Source organism: Armigeres subalbatus, chromosome 2 (genome assembly GCF_024139115.2).
Source record: "Armigeres subalbatus isolate Guangzhou_Male chromosome 2, GZ_Asu_2, whole genome shotgun sequence".
NCBI classification, from domain to species: Eukaryota; Metazoa; Arthropoda; class Insecta; order Diptera; family Culicidae; genus Armigeres; species Armigeres subalbatus.
In genome coordinates this window covers 456,005,768-456,025,910 of record NC_085140.1, presented here as the reverse complement: position 1 = coordinate 456,025,910, position 20,143 = coordinate 456,005,768, and the positions used below count along the sequence as shown (strand labels likewise).

General features: G+C 37.7%; 1 protein-coding gene across 2 annotated transcripts; it reads right to left on the bottom strand.

Annotated features, from left to right (window-relative positions):
- Positions 1 to 4,386: 4,386 nt before the first annotated feature.
- LOC134218268 (transmembrane protein 87A) lies at positions 4,387 to 18,336 on the bottom strand. 2 transcript variants are annotated; one of them, XM_062697200.1, is made up of 9 exons: positions 18,124 to 18,336; positions 17,840 to 17,900; positions 17,682 to 17,770; positions 17,449 to 17,613; positions 17,229 to 17,387; positions 6,121 to 6,404; positions 5,853 to 6,062; positions 5,516 to 5,787; positions 4,387 to 5,456 (listed from the first exon to the last, which is right to left on the bottom strand). In XM_062697200.1, exons 1-9 carry the CDS (start codon positions 18,325 to 18,327, stop codon positions 5,236 to 5,238), a joined length of 1,665 nt encoding a protein of 554 aa, XP_062553184.1. In that variant the 5' UTR covers positions 18,328 to 18,336; the 3' UTR covers positions 4,387 to 5,235. The 2 variants fall into 2 exon arrangements, with proteins under 2 accessions (XP_062553184.1, XP_062553183.1); XM_062697199.1 differs by having other exon boundaries at positions 17,673 to 17,770; positions 18,124 to 18,335.
- Between the last annotated feature and the right edge of the window lie 1,807 nt (positions 18,337 to 20,143).

Below are 20,143 nucleotides of genomic sequence, written 5' to 3'. Positions count from 1 at the left end.
CGACGATTTGACGAATCTGATAGCCCTCCTTAGCGGTGCGGTAAGATGCGCGGCTACAAAGCAAGACCATGCTGAGGGTGGCTGGGTTCGATTCCCTGTGCCGGTCTAGACAATTTTTGGATTGGAAATTGTCTCGACTTCCCTGGGCATAAAAGTATCATCGTGTTAGCCTCATGATATACGAATGCAGAAATGGTAACTTGGCTTAGAAACCTCGCAGTTAATAACTGTGGAAGTGCTTAATGAACACTAAGCTGCGAGGCGGCTTTGTCCCAGTGATGGATGTAATGCCATCGAAGAAGAAGAAAATAGCTCTCCTTCGCAAAACAACAACATCGATAGGTAGGTGAAGGATTCCGCTACCTGTTGAAGGTGTTGGTTTGGGTGGCATAGCTATCAGATTCGGCAAATCGTCGTTTGAATCTTTGTTTACAAAAGCAGATAAGTCGTTTTGACAATTTTGTCTTGAAATAATGCCAACGTTAGAGTTAGAAGGAATATCTGAAGTCTCCAGCTTCCTTCTATTTTTTCCGCGCTTGGGCTGGACGGTCTTGAAACCTTGTTTCTTAGAAGGAAGTGGAGAATTCAGAGACTCCCCCTTCCTCTTGTTTTTATTAATGCTCATGGCTGAGCGTGAAGACGTGACCTTCTAAGAGGTTTTTTCCCTGAACGGTGTCCCTGCAGGATTACCACCGCTTGTCGGAATTTTACTTCCGCAAACGGGTCCAACGTAAAACGAAGGCACGGGTCCTTACAAAGATCGTAAGGGGATCAGTGGGTACAAATAGCGCTAAGAAGCACCGTTGAAATTAAAATAGCCTCGGGTAGTATAAAAAACTTCCTTCCGTAAAGAGAGAAAAGAACCACACAGCACGAAAGCACGATGTGGTCTCTTAATGACATCTTTAACTGTTTATTCTGCTTGTGTATGTGATTTTCTGAAACAACAATTGATGTAAGTTTAACAAAACAGGTGTAAAGAATGGCTATTTTATCACATGAAAAATCTTACTGTCCAAACCGGCGGGACAGCTACCTTATACAGAAATTGTTTTTGCACTACAGTTACATTATGTATCTAGCAAATCATTTATTTCAAATATCGCTAATAACCTTCTTCACATAATCAGAATGCATTCTATTGATTTTAATATTGTTGATTCATACCTCCTAAAGTAGGGCGAAACATCAAAATATTTTGAAACGTGGTATAAAATTTCTGTTAATAAAATACCTTTTACATTTACCTTTTTTCAACAATCACCATTATATTTAGAAGCAATGATTTATGTCGATCAATATAAAATAAATTAAATGAATTTTTTTACAACATGCTTTGACGCTTTGTTAATTCAACTATTGAAAGAAAACTCCTGGGTTTCCCTAAACTCACTGCCATACTTTTACTGAAAAATTTCTCAACTAATTTCAACTGATATGCAATCTGGTAAAACCCCATTAATCTCTCATCATTGCATGACATTAAACATGACAAAATTTGCAACCGTGCGATATGATACGCGGCTACAATACAAGTCCATGGCTGGGTTCGATTCCCAGTTCGGGTTGAAAAGTCGTTGATGCCTCCTGATTCACGAATGCAAAAAAGGTAACTTGGCTTAGAAACCTTGCGGTTCATAATTTTGGAAGAGCTAAATGAATGTCCCAGAGGGTGATGTAATACGCAATAGAAATATATGAAGATTTTTAAGAACAAATATATACGTACGTCAAAGGGGCCGGTCCTCTTATGTGCATTCAATCATATGTTAATTTAAAAGGATTTTTCTAAATGTCGAAAGCATCGATGACGGAACACAAATTGGTGCCTATCCCTAAATCTTGAAAGCTCCAAATCGTTGCACATGGCGTTGAAGCTTTAGGAAATGAACTTTAATGCAATATCGCATGCAAGCTGGATGTCAAAGTTCTGATAAAAAGGATAACAAGTTTTATTTCGGTTGCATACAAAATCCGATGAATCATTCAAACAAGGTTGTATCCAAATTCCAGATTAGGCCCTTGGAGATAAGAAATACATACAACTACTACAGCAGAGACGTTGGGATGCTCCTTGCCTAATGAGACCAGACGCGTTTCGCGGGACGCTGCATTTTTCAACTTCGGTTTTCAAATTTATTCCAACCCATACAGCCTTACAAATATTTTTATAATTTTTTTGGGCCGAAATCTATGAGAACTGGAGGATTCATTTTCAAGCCAGTGACGCAATCCAGATAGGCGTCCCGCGTTTCGCAGGATGCTTGCTGGTCACATTATCCTTGCCAATAGTTCGTGCTGTAAGGCAGCGTTTCTCAACCTTTTCTTGAGAGGTACCCTTCTTGTTTTTGTATTCATTGAGGTACCCCTATTTTAATAAGCATAATTCATAGGATTACCTTGGAAGAGTGCTTTCGAACCTATTCAAAATAGACTTTTGAGCCTCTTGAAATGACGTTTCTGAACCTTTCGAAAGTAGGCTTCCAAGCCTTTTGAAAGAATAATTCCGAGTCCCTCAAAAGGGAATTTCCGAGGCTTTCAAAAGGAGGCTTCCAAGCCACATGAAAGTGATTCGAGCCTCTTGAAAGGAGGCTTTGAGGATCTTGAAATAAAGTTGCTGAGCCACTCGAAAGGAAAATTCCGAGCCACTTGAAGGGGGCTTCCGAGCATCTTGAAACTGGGCTTCTGACTCTTTAGGCTAAAAGGATTACGAGCCCCTCGAATGGAGGATTCTGAGCCCCTTAAAAGAGAGCTTCCGAGCCTCATGAAAAAGGGTTTTTGAAATGAAGCTTTGGGCATCTTGAAATGACATTTTTAAACCTTTTTAAAGTAGGCTCCTAACCTTCTCGAAGGAAGAATTCCGAGCCCCTCCAACGGAAGTTTTCGAGCCACTTGAAAGGGGGTTTCCGAGCCTCTCGAAAGTAAGCTTCCGAGCCTCTTTCAAAGGGGGCTTCCGACCCTTTCAAAAAGAGGCTTTCGAACTACTTGAGGAATTCCGAGCCCCTTCTTGGACGAAGAAAACCGATCCCCTCGATTAGGTTTCCGAGCCACTTGAAAGTGGGCTTCTGAGCTTCTTTAAAGGGTGCTTCCGGGTATTTTGAAAGAGGGCTTTAACCCATCTGGAAAAGGGGAATTGTGACCATCTTAAAAAAAGGGCATCTGAACCTCTTGAATAAGGGCTTCCTATCCGTTTTCAAAGGGGGCTTCCGAACCACTTCAAAGGGCTGAATGAAAGAAGAATTAGGTCTCTTGTAAGAAGGCATTAAGCATCTTAAAATGACGTTGCTGAGCCTTAGGCTTCCAAGCTTCTCCAAGGAAGAATGCCGAGTCCCTCGAAAGGAAGTTTCCGAACCACTTGAAAGGGGGTTTCGGAGTCTTTTGAAAGTGGGCTTCCGAACCACTTGTGGGGATTGGCTGAAAGAATTCGGAGCCAGTCTAAAGGGGGGCCTCTTAAAAGGAGGCTTTCGAGCCTAAATAAAGGGGAATTTCGAGCCTCTTGAAATGACGATGCTTTTGAAAATAGGCTTGCAAGCTTCTCGAAGGTAGAATTCGGACCCCCTTTGAAGGAAGTTTCCAAGCCACTTGAAAGGTGGCTTCCGAGTCTTTTGAAATTGGGCTTCTGAGCCTCTTGAAAGGGGCCTTCCATCATTTGAAAAGGAGCCTACAACTGTCTTGAAAAGGGGGCTTCAGAGTCCCCTGAAAGGATGCTTCCTACCCTTTCTAATAGAGGCTTCCGAACCACCTGAAAGGGGGCTGACTGAAAGAAGAATTCTGAGCCCCTCGGAAGGAAGTTTTCAAGTTGCATAGCGTAGAAGAAGGCTTCCAATAGTTTTTTTAAAGCCTTCATCCTAACCTTCAAATTTACTATTTCCATTATTTTGCTTGGAAGGATGCTTTCGAACCGCGTAGAAGAAGGCTACCAAGAGATTTTTTTGGAAAAAAATCCTTATGCATCAAGGCTTCTGAATCTTCAAATTTAATATTTTAGTTAAGAAGTATATTCTTAACATATTTCATAATTTTGTTTCGATTAATTGGATTGTTTTTGAATATTTCTTTGATATTTTGTCCCACAGCCCTTCATACACTGTGGTGGATATGGTTCGATATGTTTTAATTTACTAATAGCTATGCATATTTTGTTTGATTCAAAGTCTTGGAATAGAAATTTATACAATTATTAAAACTATACCAATATTTTTTTTTAATTAGAATTGTAATACGTCCGCCATTACGCAATTCCGTCCGAGGTACCCCCTGGGGTACATGTACCCCAGGTTGAGAACCGCAAGATGGATGAAACGACAATCTTTGCTGGTCAGACATGATAAAAATGACAAAAAGTTAACGTTAAGGGATCTTTCGATAAATTAGAATCAGGAACGGTTGATTTGTAAGTATTTTATATTTATTATCATAGTTTAAATAGGTCCTATTACAGTCCTCAGTTTAATTCTTGAAAGGATTACCATACTGCTTCCAGAGTACTGAAAAAAGAAGAATATATCTATTCCTATTTACAAAAGTGACGCTATTTTTACTTAATCCTCTTAGTTGCAAGTTGCTATACGTTAGATCTACGTAATATTCAATAGTTCTATTTCTTTCTCACTGATTTCCTTTTGTTGCATAGGAATTTTTCAATTGTGAACTAATTAGGCTTCTACTGTTGGTTTCCCAATGGAATTATTATTCCTATCGATCGGGTAATGCTTTATGAATAAAACTGTAAGAAATTCTACAACTAAATTATGTAAGACGGAACATTTTGCGTAAGCTAGGCGCTAGCAGTCGAACAACTGCCAACTGTCGAGGCCTTGAACACTTCCAACTAAATATGTTTAATTCCGATCAAGTGTCACTCTTACTCTAAATTAAATAAATGGAGTCCTCTACATCCACGGTCTGCATAACTCAATGTCATAATTATGAATTCTTATAGTTTCTCCAATTTTGCACTATCGATCTGGCTTACTTCTATTCACCTCAGGAGGGGCGAACATCATTCACAGCTATTTAAATGAACTACTCGAGCGGATTGTTTTCCGATCCGAGGAATTAAAAAAGTTTCACAGGAAATAAAAACATGCCAACTTTTGAAACCAAACATGGAACCCCGTCCACTGACTAGTGCATTTCCATTTCTCGGAATCAGACATGAAAACGATCGCTCAAACTACTATCAGTTCATTATCTCTTTTTGATTTGATCCAAGCAGTTCCAGAGCAGGCAGCTCTACTGCATCTTCGATACCTCAAACTTGGTGTTGACGATCTCTTCGTCGGAATCCAGCACTGGAAGCGCCGCGTCAGCAATCGCCGCAGGGATATTGTCTTCTACCCACTTCAGGTCGTCCTCGTCTGTGGTCGGACTCTTTGCGTTTGGCCTCGGAGACGAGCTCCGCGCCCCACGCATCTTCACTCCGTAGGCGTCCGACACAAACTGCTCTTCCTCGTCTGTTGAGAATGAAGGATTTTTAGATATCTGAAATGAAAAGTTGTTAATCTATACTCACCATCATCTTCATCTTCCGGGTTATCCAAAAGAGGAGTAAAAGCATATCGCTGATTGTTGTTCGTCGGGCGCCAAAGAATCATGATCACCAACAATAGCGTGGAGAACAGAACATGCCAGAAAGCATCGTCTACCCAAAGTTCCTTCCAGTCAGTGAGACACTCCGCAAATCGGTGTGTTTTGATTGAGTAGAGCATAAATACTACGGAAGCTAGCACCGCGAAAATAAGCGTGTTGGTGAAATGCCGATAAAGCGATAATTTGACCATGTTTCTGTGGTAAATAAATTGAATAAATCAGATATGTGTGAAAGTTAGTTTATGATTGAAATTGGGTACCTTCGCAATCGTAGTGTCCTTGTCGTTTGTACGAGTGATGTGAAAATCCACCAACAGATAGCTGAATCAAGCACCGCTAGAGGAATACTGGCCACCAGTAATTGATCATTTTTGGTGTGCATTATTCGCAGGAAGCTTTCGACACATGCCAGAACCAGGTATAATGCTCCAGTTCCCACCACACGATGCAGCATTGGTCCCAATCTAGGTCTAATGTGAGGAAATTTATTACTCTGTTATCTCGAACATCATTCCACCAACAACTCACTTCACAATACCGAATCCCAGCGATACGATGATCACCAACATCCGAGCCAGCGTTCGTTTACCGCAGGAAACCCATTCCGCCAGGAGGACCATTCCTTTTACTGACACCCCCGTCGAGTTGATGCTCTGGTACTCGCCGTAGAACATGGCTTTCTCCAACATGCCCAGCAGGATGACGCCACCAATCCAGAACTGAATGCGAAGAAGATCGCGCCACTGGAGGAACGAAACGGTCAGCCAGATGATGCCCAAAACAACGTAGACCAAACACATCGCGCCATAGAACTGTGGGAGAGAAAAACGCAGTCTCATAAGAATCATTCTGATGTTCATAATAGATCAATCGCCGCAAAATTTCTGGTGGGGATCCCCACCTAAAAATCATTCTACAAAATTTCAATAAACAATTAAAAAGAACTGAAACATAATAGTTTCACCTGTCATAAGACGAGTTAAGCGCCATTCCACAACGTTGTAATATTGTTAGATATGTATTTCGACATCAACAGTTAGGCGTGGTGGAATGGCGCTAAAAAGGTGAAGACATTCCACTAGAAGAGCCTAATAATCTTCTTCCACAGTAAGTTTGTTACGACTACTACTAGCTACTAGTCTTCAAAAAGTCAAGAGGGGGAGGGTTTATAAAATGAAAGAAATGAAAAAAATTCTAGAATGTTTTGAAAATCATTAAAATTTACCGGAAATTTTTCAAATTATTAAGAAAAACAAGGGGGTTTTAGAAATTCTTTCAAATGTTAAAAAGTTCTTCTGGGGATTCACAAATATACAAAAAAAATGTCTGCGGGATTTAGAAACTCCTTCAGGGATTCAGGAATACTTCCACATATTCAGAACTTCTTGAAGGAATTTAGGATTTCTGAAATTCCTCCAGAGATTCCTTCAGAAAATCGCCACTAAAGTGAAAAACTGTTCCATGTTGTGACCCATTAACTAATAACTTATCTTGGATGCATAGAATCGTTTCGCAACAAATGCGGCTAATGAGCAACGTTGCGGAACGGTTTTCCACAAAAGCAACTCTTTTCATAGTAATTATCATACAAACTTGAAATTGCACGTGCTCAGTCTAGTTACATCCAAATTAGCTAAAAAATAAGGAGCAATAATAAAACAGCTAAATGTTATCGTTTAAGCATAGATGAGCGAAAAACACAAAATTTTAATCACTCTAATACACACCCCTCAAACCAGTGAGATCCTAAGCATACTATTCGGCTCTTTTGAATATTTTCCTGCACTAACAATATTTAAGAAAAAAATTACTAGCTGGCATACTACTGGATAGCTTTTTTGAGCTTCTTGCGCGTCAGATATTATAAAATACATACACAAATACATATACAAAGTCAAAATAGTACACTCAAAATAATGTTCACTTAGAAGCTACTTGAAAGCATATGCAGATATTTTCCATGTAGTTTCGGATGTAAAAAGTTAAATGATTTTTTAGTGATGGCACTCATTATTCTCAATTCACTAGAAAATAAAATAATAGTTAAGTGAATTTTGGTTTGGCCATGTACTTAAATTTTAAGTGAAACTTTGATATTTTTTCTATGGTATCGCTATTAGTTATGTGTATCCCGTCCACTAAGCGGACGAGGGCAAAAATAGGAGTAGAAAACTATTTCATACTCAAATATTTTGCTACGCACATCGTTCTCATAATGCTTTTGCAAAATGTTTCATTAGCGATAGTTGATAAACATACATTTCGCTCTGAGAACCCCACTCATATATTTTTCATACATTCATTTTGAGAAGAATTCACTAGAAAAGTATATAGATATTATTTTCTATGTTTTCTAATGAATTCCACTACATTTCTTATTAAGATGCACTTGTGATTTGAGTAAGTTTTATTTGATTTCAGTAAGGCAGATGAAAGTTTCGATTTTTAAAGTCTACATGACTTTTTATAGTGGAATAAAAGTGACAATTATTTTGAGTGTACTGTTAGCTTGATAGCTGAAAGCAAGCTACAGTAAACTCTCCTTTACCAGATATTGAAGATACCATCGAGTTAGGGAGATATTGAGGTAAAGAATACATTTATATTTAGCCGAATGCCGTTTGATTGAATAGTAAAAATTTGTTTCCTGTTTGAAGTGAGAAGTGAAATGTTCAATGATAAGTGAACGGAGAAAAGTGAGAAGTGAGAAATGAGATGTTCGAAATGAGTACAGAGTAATGAGAAGATAGTACCAAAAACTGAAGTAAGTACCCAAGTAACAATTTGTATGCTTGTTGGATTTATTTAATTCTTATAGCGGATTTATGACAGCAGTCACCATGGCTAGTTGCTCAGAGTTATTGGCGATCTTATTGCTATCAATAAACCTCAACAGTAAGGCCGAGTCGAGTTAAGTACAAGACACTGAAGACGGCCTTACTGTTGAGGTCGAAATACGTATCTGTCAAGATACAATTAAGTGGTGGAATTCAATGGGATTGTATAAACTCGTCTTATGACAAGTGAATAAACCTCTAATAAATCTGCTCGAAAAGCTTCAAACATCATATGCCAACTGGTCTTGTTAGCAGCTCTACGTTTATAACGAAAAGCGTAATAAGTCCAATTTTCAAAGCTTGATCAAAGCCATAATTTTGGGTCGTAATGTGGTCAAATGAATAACCCAAATAAGAATCAGACCGCATCGTGCTTTCGTACTGTGCGGTTCTTTTCTCTCTTTGCGGAAGGAAGTTTTGTAAACATTGGACCCGACCCGGAAGTAAAATTCCGACAAGCGGTGGTAATCTTGCAGGGACACCGTTCTGGGGAAAAACATCTTAGAAGGTCATGTCTCCACGCTCAGCAATGAGCATTAACAAAACCAAGAGGAAGGGGGAGTCTCTGAATTCTCCACTTCCTTCTAAGAAACAAGGTTTCAAGACCGTCCTGCCTAAGCGCGGAAAAAATAGAAGTAAACTGGAGACTTCAGATATTCCTTCTAACTCTAACGTTGACATTATTTCTTCTCCTATCGAACTGAGCAATCAGTTCGATTTGATTAATGACGAAATCGATTCATGCGAAGAAACAACGGATTCCGCCAATTGTGGTATCTATTTCTGAGTTTTCTGGCTTTCGGAATGAAATTTTAAGTAACCTTCAGGGGATCAAGGTTTCATTTCAGATTGCCAGGAAGGGTGATTGCCGCGTTTTGTCGGGATTCTTTGACGATCACAAACGTCTTCTACAGTATTTAACTGAGAAGCGCCATAAATTCTTCACATACGACGACAAAACTGAGCGATTGTTCAAATTCGTCTTGAAAGGTCTCCCCAGTGATGATAAATCACTGGATGAGATAAAAATTGATATTTCTCAATTACTTGGATTTTCACCAGTCGAAGTAATTAAGATGTAAAAGAATTCTCACTCTGGTACTTCCCAGAGGGGAATTTCTCAAGAATTTTATTCAGTTCATTTCAACAAAAGTGAACTAAATAATATTAAAAGTTTGGAAAAGGACTGTATTATGCCCCATGTCCGTGTTACATGGGAACATTTCCGCAGGCTTGGGGGAAAATTTTCAAAACCCCACCCAGTGCCGTAAGTGCCAAAAGTGGGGTCATGGAACCAAACATTGTCACACGGATGCTAATTGCATGATTTGTGGTGGAACCTTTCACGGCAAGGACGCATGTCCTGTGAGAGAAGATTCCAATAAATTTAAGTGCGCAAATTGTGGGGGCAATCATAAATCCAATTTCTGGGAATGCCCTTCACGCAAAAGTTTTGAATTCCCGTGCAAAATTTATGACGAGAAATTCCAATCGGATCCCAGATTCGACGGGTAGAAATTTTTCAAACGCTCAAAATTCGAAACCAGTTACCGGTCGAGCAATTTATACCCACCACAATTCACGAACAAATTTTGCTGCTCCTCAACGGGTAGCAAGCACTTCAGTAAATTCCAATACAAACATCGCTGCTGGTAGACAAAATTTTTCTTTTCAAAATGAGGTTTATACCCATGTACCAACGGAAAATAAGGTCATGTTGACAATTCAGGTAGCATGACTGCTTCGGATTTTGATTTTTTAACTGAACAATTGCATCACATGATTGATGCAATGTTCAAAGCAAATACCATACCTGAAGCTGTTCAGGTTGGTATAAAGTACACACAAAAAATTGTTATCGGACTCCATTTTAATGGATCCAAATAATTGTGTGAAAGTTCTAAATTGGAATGCCCGCTCTCTAAAGGGTAAGGAAGATGAATTATTCAACTTCCTAACAGTTCATAATGTGCATATTGCCATTATAACTGAAACGTATTTAAAACCAGGACTCTCCATTAAAAGAGATCCAAATTATTTTATCTACCGAAATGATCGTCTTGACAGCACCTGTGGTGGGGTCGCCATTGTCATTAATAGACGTATCAAACATAAATTATTTTCATCGTTTGAAACCAAAATTTTTGAAACTTGGGAGTTTCTGTAGAAACAAATTTTGGACAATTTTCCTTCATTGCAGCCTACTTGCCTTTTCAATGCAATGGGCAGGAAAAGAACTTGTTAAAAGCTGATCTTCAAATTCTGACTCGCAAAAAATCAAAATTCTTCGTAATTGGAGACTTCAATGCCAAACACCGTTCTTGGAATAATGCTCAAAGCAATTCCAACATCAAAATTTTATTTGAAGATTGTTCTGCGGGATATTATACTATTCAATATCCCAATGGCCCAACTTGTTTTTCATCCACTCGAAATCCTTCAACAATTGATTTAGTTTTAACGGCTTCAAGTCAGCTGTGTGGCCAATTGGTAACTCATGCTGACTTTGACTCTGATCACCTTCCTGTGACGTTTGAAATCTCACAAGAAGCCATTAACAATCCAATCAGCTCTACTTTTAATTATCGTAGAGCTGATTGAGATTTATATAGGGGAACAGTTCCGTTTTCCATCTCACTGAACATATATTCATCTCATCGCGAAACAAAGAAATACGGCACCAATTTCGTTGCTTCTTTTTGCTAACATGCGTTCTCACAGCTGAAAAAAATCACAAAAATAACAAACAAACCAAATACATTTTCATTGCTTTGTTTGTCGTGAGACCAATATCGGAGCTATGAGATGAAGTCCAGGAGCAGTAACCCTAAAACTTATATCGATAGGAACTTTGATGTTGATATTCCTCTCGATACCAAAAGTGATATTGATAATGCTCTCGTATCTTTGACAAATTTAATAGTCGAAGCCAGAGGCATTGCAATTCCTTAATGTGAAATCAAAATTCCTAAATTCTCCCCAGTCTCCCCCAACCTTTCCCACGAACTCGAAGGCAGTCAGTTTGTTCATTACCGCAATCTTCTTACGGGGGTTTCTCTTAAATGGGCGTATCTGCAGACAATAATGAATTCTCTTGGTTATCTTTTTCTTCAAAACAATACACAGTAAGTTGAACATTTTAGCAATTTTTAGAACTTCGAACAATTGTTATATCTTGCGATAAGAATGCCAAGCACGATGAAAATTATGATCGTAAAGGGCCCTCCTCCTCCTCCGCACTGCTACGGTAAGACGCGCGGCTATAAAGCAAGACAATGCTGAGGGTGACTGGGTTCGATTCCGGGTTCCCGCACAGTTAAAAATTCTGAAAATTACACGCTCTGGAAATATTTGAACTCATATCTTTGTGTTCAATAACCTTTAACCAACCAACTTAACCAACTTTTTCTTGTATGCAATATTGAGTACAAGCTCCATAGTAACGACAAACCGTAGTTTTAAAAAGTGATGGAAAAATGTGTCGATCCGAACGGAGCCTTTTTATTACATCATATATGCTGTAACATTTTTATACTGTGCGGTCTAGGCAATTTTCCTGGGCATACAAGTATTTTCGTGTTAGCCTCATGATATACGAATGTTGGACGAAATGTTGAATGTACAATTCTAGAGTGCTTTGAGAATAGGTCGTATGTGCAAAAGTGAGTCTCTCTTTGCATCCATTCTCTTTCGATTATTACAGATCTACACAGTATAAAAATGTTACAGCATATATGATGTAACAAAAAGGCTCCGTTCGATTCGACCCATTTTTCCATCACTTTTTAAAATTACAGGTCGCCGTTACTATAGAGCCTGTATTCAATATTGAATGCAAGAAAAAGTTGGATGTAAAATTAGAGGCTATTGAACACAAAAATAAGCGGTTAAATATTCCCATGGCGTGTAATTTTCAGAATTTTTAACTGTGTATAATAAAGTTTACTTCAGATTTCTTAGCAGATATCTAAAGATTATAGCTTTGTCTAGCGTTCTGAAGTGAAAATGTGGCAAAATATGCAAAACTAGCTTATGTACAAGCGAAAGAGAGCGTGAACAAAGAGAGCCTCTCTTTTGCACATACGACCTATTCTCAAAGCAATCTAGAATTGTTTGGATTTAGCAATCGGAGCTCTGTGATCAATTCATTATAGAAACGGCATAGTTTTTCGCTAGTATTTGTTAGTATTTTTGGATATTACGGAAAGTTTAGAGTTAGTTTCCTTATGGGTTTAAGTCTTTATGTTGCTCTTAATGATAGGTTTTGAAGGCGATTTATTGAACCTGTGCAAATCTCCGGTCTTGCAGCAGGGCAGTCATGGATACATGCAGACATGTAAGTGCAACGGAGCTCATTGTGAAACCTCATCACATGTTATGAAAGTTTTACAACTCATAGTGGCCAGCCAGGAGAAAGGTCGACAAGCCATTGCACATAGTTTCAACTTATATTTCCCATCCCTTGAAATTCAGTGACCATTTGATTATTTAAGGGAAGTTCTCAAAATGTTATTGGAAAAACATTAAAACATTGAGCTTTCCCAGTAAATTCCAGTTCATCAACTTATTAATTTGCTGCTTATGCCACCACCTCCATTATCCAAAGTTCAGGCCTAAATTCCTCAAAATTTTCCCACTAATCCAGTTGTTCTTAAGACGACATATTTGAATAGAAATGTTATAATCATCAAAATTATAATTATGATAAATATAAAGAGAATAACACAAATTGAGTATAAGCTATAGATAGCAGAATCTATAGATGAGCGAAAGCATGGTTGGTTTCGTTTTTTTGACCGTGTTTTAGGCGCATATGACATCACACCCCTTAACATTTTCATTGAAATCGTGACGTCATGCTAGTTTGAAAACACGTTTGACAGTTAGTTTGGAGACAGAGGATTTATATTCGCTCATCTATATATTCAACTATCTATAGTATTAGTAGAGGCCTGAATAAGAGAAACGCGGATAGAAAATATTACTCTGCCAACACTGCATTCATTCTTCTTCATCAAAGAACAAATACATGAAAAGGAAGAAATGGTTTATGTAGATAAAGTCTCACAATCCGCTATTTAATGTGTCCACATCATTAAACAATAGAATCCAATAAACAATGCAATTTCATTTCATAATCTATAAATAACTTGCATATATTATTGCAAACTTATGTAAAATTTGTTTATTTAAAAATGGCATAAAATCGAATTTAGCCGTTTTCAGTATTTGAGCCAACATTTTGGCTGCTTGACAGGTCTCCTGCTCGATTGGCTGCTGTTTTTGACGGTTCGATTGGCGGCACATACTTATCCGCGTTTCTCTTATTCAGGCCTCTAGTATTAGCTTCCTTCCAGGAAAATATTCATTGGAGTAGGGTGACCATATGGTATCCTAAAGGAGGACATCCCAAGTAACGTTTTGAGTTTTACCATACTCTATTAGCAGTTTTGGATAGCAAATTTTCAAGACTAGCAATAAAACTAAAATCTACATGACAACCGCTTGATGACCGCTACAAGATTATGTTATGACTAAGTGGACCACTCTTGAGATCGTCTTCAAAGCAAGTTTAAGGTTGGTCATAAGAGTTCCATGAAACCGCTGTCAAAAAAGAGAATTTCTTTTCCGTGCAGCTTTTTGTTATTGTTTTGTAGAAAAAGGATGATCGAAAAAATGGAAGAATGAAATAAAAAACAACATCACGGACATGGATGAAAAATAATGTTCAGTTCTTGGAAATTGGATGCCTAGAATTCGTTCGCGTGCTTGCAAATTGCTTGCGCGTTAGATTTTCTGGTGAAAACAGGTGAAAAAATCCGTTTGTTCAAGTGCGTCGTCGATTTACTGTGATTTACGGCCAATTAATTAGTGTAAATAATAAATCGATATGCTGCCTTTTTCTGGTGGCATTCCGATTTGTAAGGAAACATTTTTCGTGCTTCAAATTTTGGAAATCATCTTGAAATGTAGGGATTTTTACTAATAACAATCTAGCAAAAGATTTACGCCGATATAAAATTATTTTTTTCGACGGCCAAATTACATTTTGCATAACTTTCAAATACATTAGGTATTTTGCTGAAAGTGGCTGCAATCGGTTCCATACGATCAGTACTTCTTCATGATGGTTCTGTATTCAACTGGAAATTGGATTGTTTTCCAACTTTGTGGTCAAATAACATTTCCACAATTATGCGATTTTCATATTATTGAAAGCTTTGCACCATTGCACCATTCGGTGTGTATTCATATTTATACCATTTTAATTTACAGGAAGTAAAAGGATATAGCTTGCTTGATTTTTATTATCTGTTTCATTTTCAAAAGTGGAATTGGACCAATAAACAACAAAATCTTAAATATGCGAATGCCCAGTTGGGATAATTTATGTGTTTATTGTTTTCTTTGTCAAAAATATTTAGGGAACATGGAACATAAACATCTGCTTTTAGCCATTCCATTGACCGTAGTTCGCGAAGTTCAACTTAAACATTGTGTTCTTGTACAATACCATTATAAACCGAATAAAAACTACTAAAAGTTTTATGTAGGTTATGCGTGAGACAAGTCTTAGACCAATATATTCGGCTTTATGACAGTTTTCAAAATTGATTTCATTAGAGTCCTCAAGATAATCATTAGGCATTTGACATTTGTGGTTTTATTGAACGTTTTATTATGATTTTGAAGATAGCTACAAGTCTTCCAATAAGTCTAATCTCGCAGCATTGAGCAAAGCAGCGATAAAGCCGTTAAAAAACTTAAATAAATCTATGAAGCCTTGAAATTGTTACTTGGGATGTCCTGCTTTTTCAATAAAAATCAGATGTCCTCCTTTTGCACTGAAATGTCCTCCTTTTCGGATATTTTAAGGAAATTGTTGCATGGACAACTATTCTTGAATAAATTTTGGTTTAATAAAAGATACAAAAAGATCCGCTCGCAAATATAGAGCATCCGCAATGCCTGCCATCTTTGGTACTGTTTAAATCTTGTGAAGACATCACGCCTATTCCAAAATAAAATTAGATATATCTAAAACCAATCTAATCAGTTTTAAATTTCTTCAGGCAGAGTTTGAAGAGAGTTTTGTCGTCTTACAGTTGACGGTATCATTCTTGATTGCATACCTTGAATTGCGATTCTCAATTCATGCCTCACATGCCTTGAATTATGATACTGAAGGAAAAATCTCCACAGGACTACTGAGCATCTTGTGTGATGTTTATAGTCAGTTATCTTAAATGTTCATAATGTTGTAAGCTATGTATCTTTTTAAACATTCGAAAATCATATTTCAGTTTTTCTTGTTTAAATTTTGTAGAATATCGCTAACAAGTTGGCAATTGTCAATATTCCACATTCGCTCACTGTTGATATTAAAATTAGTTGAAGCTAGTTTAACAGAAGCTTCTCATTATAAAGATGGTGCTCGCAGTTTACAACTGTAAAAGTGCTTAAATGTCCTCCTTTTTCGCCGCGGTTTGAGTAATTGTCCTCCTTTCGAAAAATTACATATGGTCACCCTACATTGGAGGCGCTTTGTATTTTCTATGATTCCAATTTTCCTTGCAATGCGTAATATTGGTACCAGATTCACATTTGATTTGGTTTATAATAATATTAGGCACAAATGATTTTTATTTGGAACTTATTTGCAATATTCAATGCAAAAATAGTGTCTTTAGTAACCATTTTCCAAAAAAAATAGTGACTACACTCAAAATAGGGACTAAGTCACTAAAAAGTGACTCGCTACCAGTCATGTAAAAGTAAAAGATGGAAATGCTTTTTGAAAGGATGTTTAAAAAAAATCTTTTTAAAATGGGATAGCTGAATGCAACGTATCGTATGTCTGTAGCGAATATAAAATTTTTGAAGGCATTTCTTCCCGCAGAATTCGAAAAGAGGTTATCAAAATTTGAATGAGAAAGAGCTTGAAATTGTTTTGGTTGATTTGTGAAGTCCACAGTCTTGTTTTGCTGTGCTAAAATCCTACAGCTACAGCGAAAGGATTTTTTTGTTATGTCTGTAAAAAAGAAAAGTTAAAAAAAAATTACCACCCTCGAAGTTTCCATTAGTTTGGCCAACAGTGTTGACCTAGTATAACACTGGAGTGTATTTTCAGCGCGCACAGGCCCGTGGCTCTGGCGTGCATTTTTTGGACAGTTTGACATGACATGTAGAAAATTCAAATATACATCTATTGATCGCACTTGCTAAATGAAGATTTTCAAATCGGTTAGATGGTGTAAAATAAAACAGATTTTTTTTTGCCTTTACCAGAGAGGACAGCGCTGTCATTGACTTCATGACATGTTCACTTTTACATGCACGTCATATACGTAAAACGGCACCATGTTTAATGTTTCACTATGTCCTAATATGCGTAGAACAAGCATAAATGTACGGAAAAATATTTAAGCTCTTTTAGTAAAATGTCTTCAATTTTCTAAGACGAGTTTAGTACTTTCCATTTAATTCTGTAAATATTTTGTCATCTGTAACAATAACAAAACGAAGTGGAATTAAATGGAAAGTTCTAAACTCGTCTTAGACAGTCGATAAATGTACGCCCAAGCCTCTCCCTTTATGTGCATCCAATCATATGAATCAGAAAAAAATAATTAAAATTAATTAGCGCGTAAAATTACACTACTCCAGGTTTGCATGGATCTTTTTCAACAAGTTTGTCTGATACTTGCGAAATTTAGTGTCGGAGCACAACATTGCTAACGTTTAGACGATAAGTAGTTCAAATTAGCGCTTTTTTTGATATTCCATCTAAAAACTCACCGGAAGCAATGGCCAATCGACTGCTGACAGATACCCTTGAGCGCTTTTCATTTCCACATGCACATTGGCTACGAAATTGTCTGCTGAATCAATCCTCAGTATAAAAATATACAGTCCATCTTTTGTGATTGTGAAAATAGACTGCGGTTCATTCTTCGCCTGAAACCAAATAAATCAATCAAACAACACATCCTTCCCAAAGAAAAAGCAATTCAATTACAGCATCGCGCCGAGATTTGCTGACCAGCGTTTCACCCGGTTCCTTAAGTTTCAACTCTTCCAGCACAATGTGCCCTCCGCGGGTGCAATTTTCCATAACCGGGTCGGACATCACCTTCGACTGGTTCGGTGTCATGAAGAATGCTTCGTACTGTGTGTTGTACGACTGTATGAAAGATAAATGAAAAAAGCTTGTTTTTGATTATCGCAAACATTGCAGCTCACCATTCTGACATATTCCTCCCAGCATTTGTACTCTATTAGCGTCCAGGATATTTTCAGCTTCACCGATTCCTTCGACTGCTCGTACGGTTCACAGGTGACTGAAAAAGGGGTTTACAACTCGCGTCAGCATAAATACAAAACAAACAACCAAAGGACAACAAACTCACTCTGAGTGTAGATTTTAAATCCTTCATAGACCGATTTTGGAATAGGCATGTATGGTACTTCCTACAAATGAGAAAAAAGAATTCGTTACACGAATACACGAATGAATCAGGCTTAAATCAATAAACAACGATGAACAATGACTCAGATACTGAGCCGGCTTCGCAATTAATTTAACACAAGTGCCCAATCACATCCAATCCATTGACTCAGTGTAAAGATTTTGCAGACGTAGCCACGGCCGTTTTCCAGCTCATTATCCACGTCCACTCGGCGGTCTACTTACCGAACTTAACTGGAAGTCCCACTTTCCCTGCTCCGGGAAAGCGACCAGTAGGCCGAACAACGAACAAAACCAGCCAAAAGCGATGAATTTCGGTTGCTTCATGGCTGGTCGAAATTCTGCGGTGCCAAGAGGAAAAGAAAATATACAAGACCTTTTTTTGACACCCTTCGTTTCGATGGTTTCGTTTGACAGGCAGCCAAACATTCGATCTAACATCTGTAGTCGCACTGTCACAGACACATATACAAATCAAGGGGTGATGCTTCAGAGAACGACGACGACGCAAAGAATGAATGACACTCCACAGTGCGAAGAAGAGCCATCTGGGAAAGAGTAGCGAATATTGTGTTCAACAGTGGTGAAGTCATGAGAATGTTTGATTATGGTTTCCTTGCGGATAAAAGCTTGTGGTTAAAAAAACACATTATAATTATATTTTTTGAACGATCTGAAATAAATGTTTGCTTTATGTATTAACTAGTGGGCAGCCCCTCATTTGTTCTAACAAAGACAAACAAAAACTTACAATATAGTCCAGTCCGCGTGGAAGCGATATATTGTTCCTTTTTTAACGTTTAAATTCATTTTATTTACAGATAGTCGCCTAAGAAAACATACCTGCAACAAAAAAGCAACTTTGATAAATTTGAAAAATTGACGCCACGTGGTGATTTGTTGCAGTGAATGCTTTGATGGCACGTGTTATACTGTGGATATATTTTTCAGATCTGCGGATGCCTTGAAAAATGATCACGAAAGTTGTCAACCAAATCTCTACATCGTTGATTTCTTCCACGGCAACTTTCAGACCACGCATTTGGTGATTCTGTTACTTAGTAAAATACGTGAATAACCAAGTATATAAATGGATAGAATATTAACTGACTCAAGACTGCACTATGGGGCGGCTCCATACAAGTAGGTGGCCGAAAATATTTTCATTTCATTTCTGCAATATTTCACACTTATATCGTAGATTATTGTCTAAAAGATGTGAAATACTTGTTTTGCAGGTCGTTATTACTTCTAAGGTCTCCAAACTCCCTGGAATACAGACCTTTGATCTCTATGGAATATATCCCTTTTATCTACGAATGTCTCATGTACACAGCAGTCTATAGATGTGTATTTTATTGCAGCGCAGACCTGTAGAGTTCAAACTAGAAAATTGTATACTGTTTTTATGTGAATTGAGTTGTACAGATGTTCTTAGTTGCACAAGGACTCCGTCAAATACAGGCCATTGCATCTACATACGTAACAGGTTGTCTTTGTAGGATTTTTCAGATTGGTTCAGGCTCTTAACCCGTAAAACAAGTAAAGGGAATCCAGCTTTTTACGCTAGCCATAATCGAATTTGACATGTACTGTGTACACAATCTATAAAAATATGCTGTTATATCTAAGTAGCCATGAATTAAAGTCTAACAGCAGATCTGTCATATTTGGATACAACATAAGTGAAGGTTCTTGTTTTTTTGCTCTTAAATATCAATCTAATTTCTTATATTTTTAGGACTTGGGGGAGACTTGAATAACACTCGGAGATCCTGAGAAAATTAGGAATAGCTAAACGAAATATTGTTAATATTCTATCGACTTACGGGATATTGATAGCACAATCTGTAATGATCCGTTTGATTCTTTCCATTGTTTGATTGTACATATAGGTGATCATTCAGATGCCACCGGCAATTGAAAGATGCAACTTTTAGACCATTTTGCTGGATTGCGTCCAAAACTGCACTAATTGGAAAACAGAACTGTCCTTTGATTCTGTTGTAGTCTGTGTGGAGAGGGAGGGCTGGATATAGTCGTTCTATCGTATATTTCTGGGAAACACGAAACCACCAAACCACCTTCTTGGCTGATAGTTGTAATAATTATTGAAAGAAGATAAATTCCAAGAAATACAGAACACGACCGAAAGTATTATTAAAAACCCAGATTAATCCACCTAGCGGTGATGGTGCCTTTCTCGTTCGTTCAAAAGGTTTGGAAAAATCTCAAATAACACCAA

Coding starts and splice junctions, on each gene's coding strand:
- LOC134218268 (XM_062697199.1), bottom strand. CDS start 18,327: ATGTTTGGCTGCCTGTCAAACGAAACCATCGAAACGAAGGGTGTCAAA. Junction 17,614..17,672: donor GGGAGGAATATGTCAGAATG/GTGAGCTGCAAT, acceptor TCTTTCATACAG/TCGTACAACACACAGTACGA. Junction 6,405..17,228: donor TCGATTGGCCATTGCTTCCG/GTGAGTTTTTAG, acceptor TCTCTCCCACAG/TTCTATGGCGCGATGTGTTT.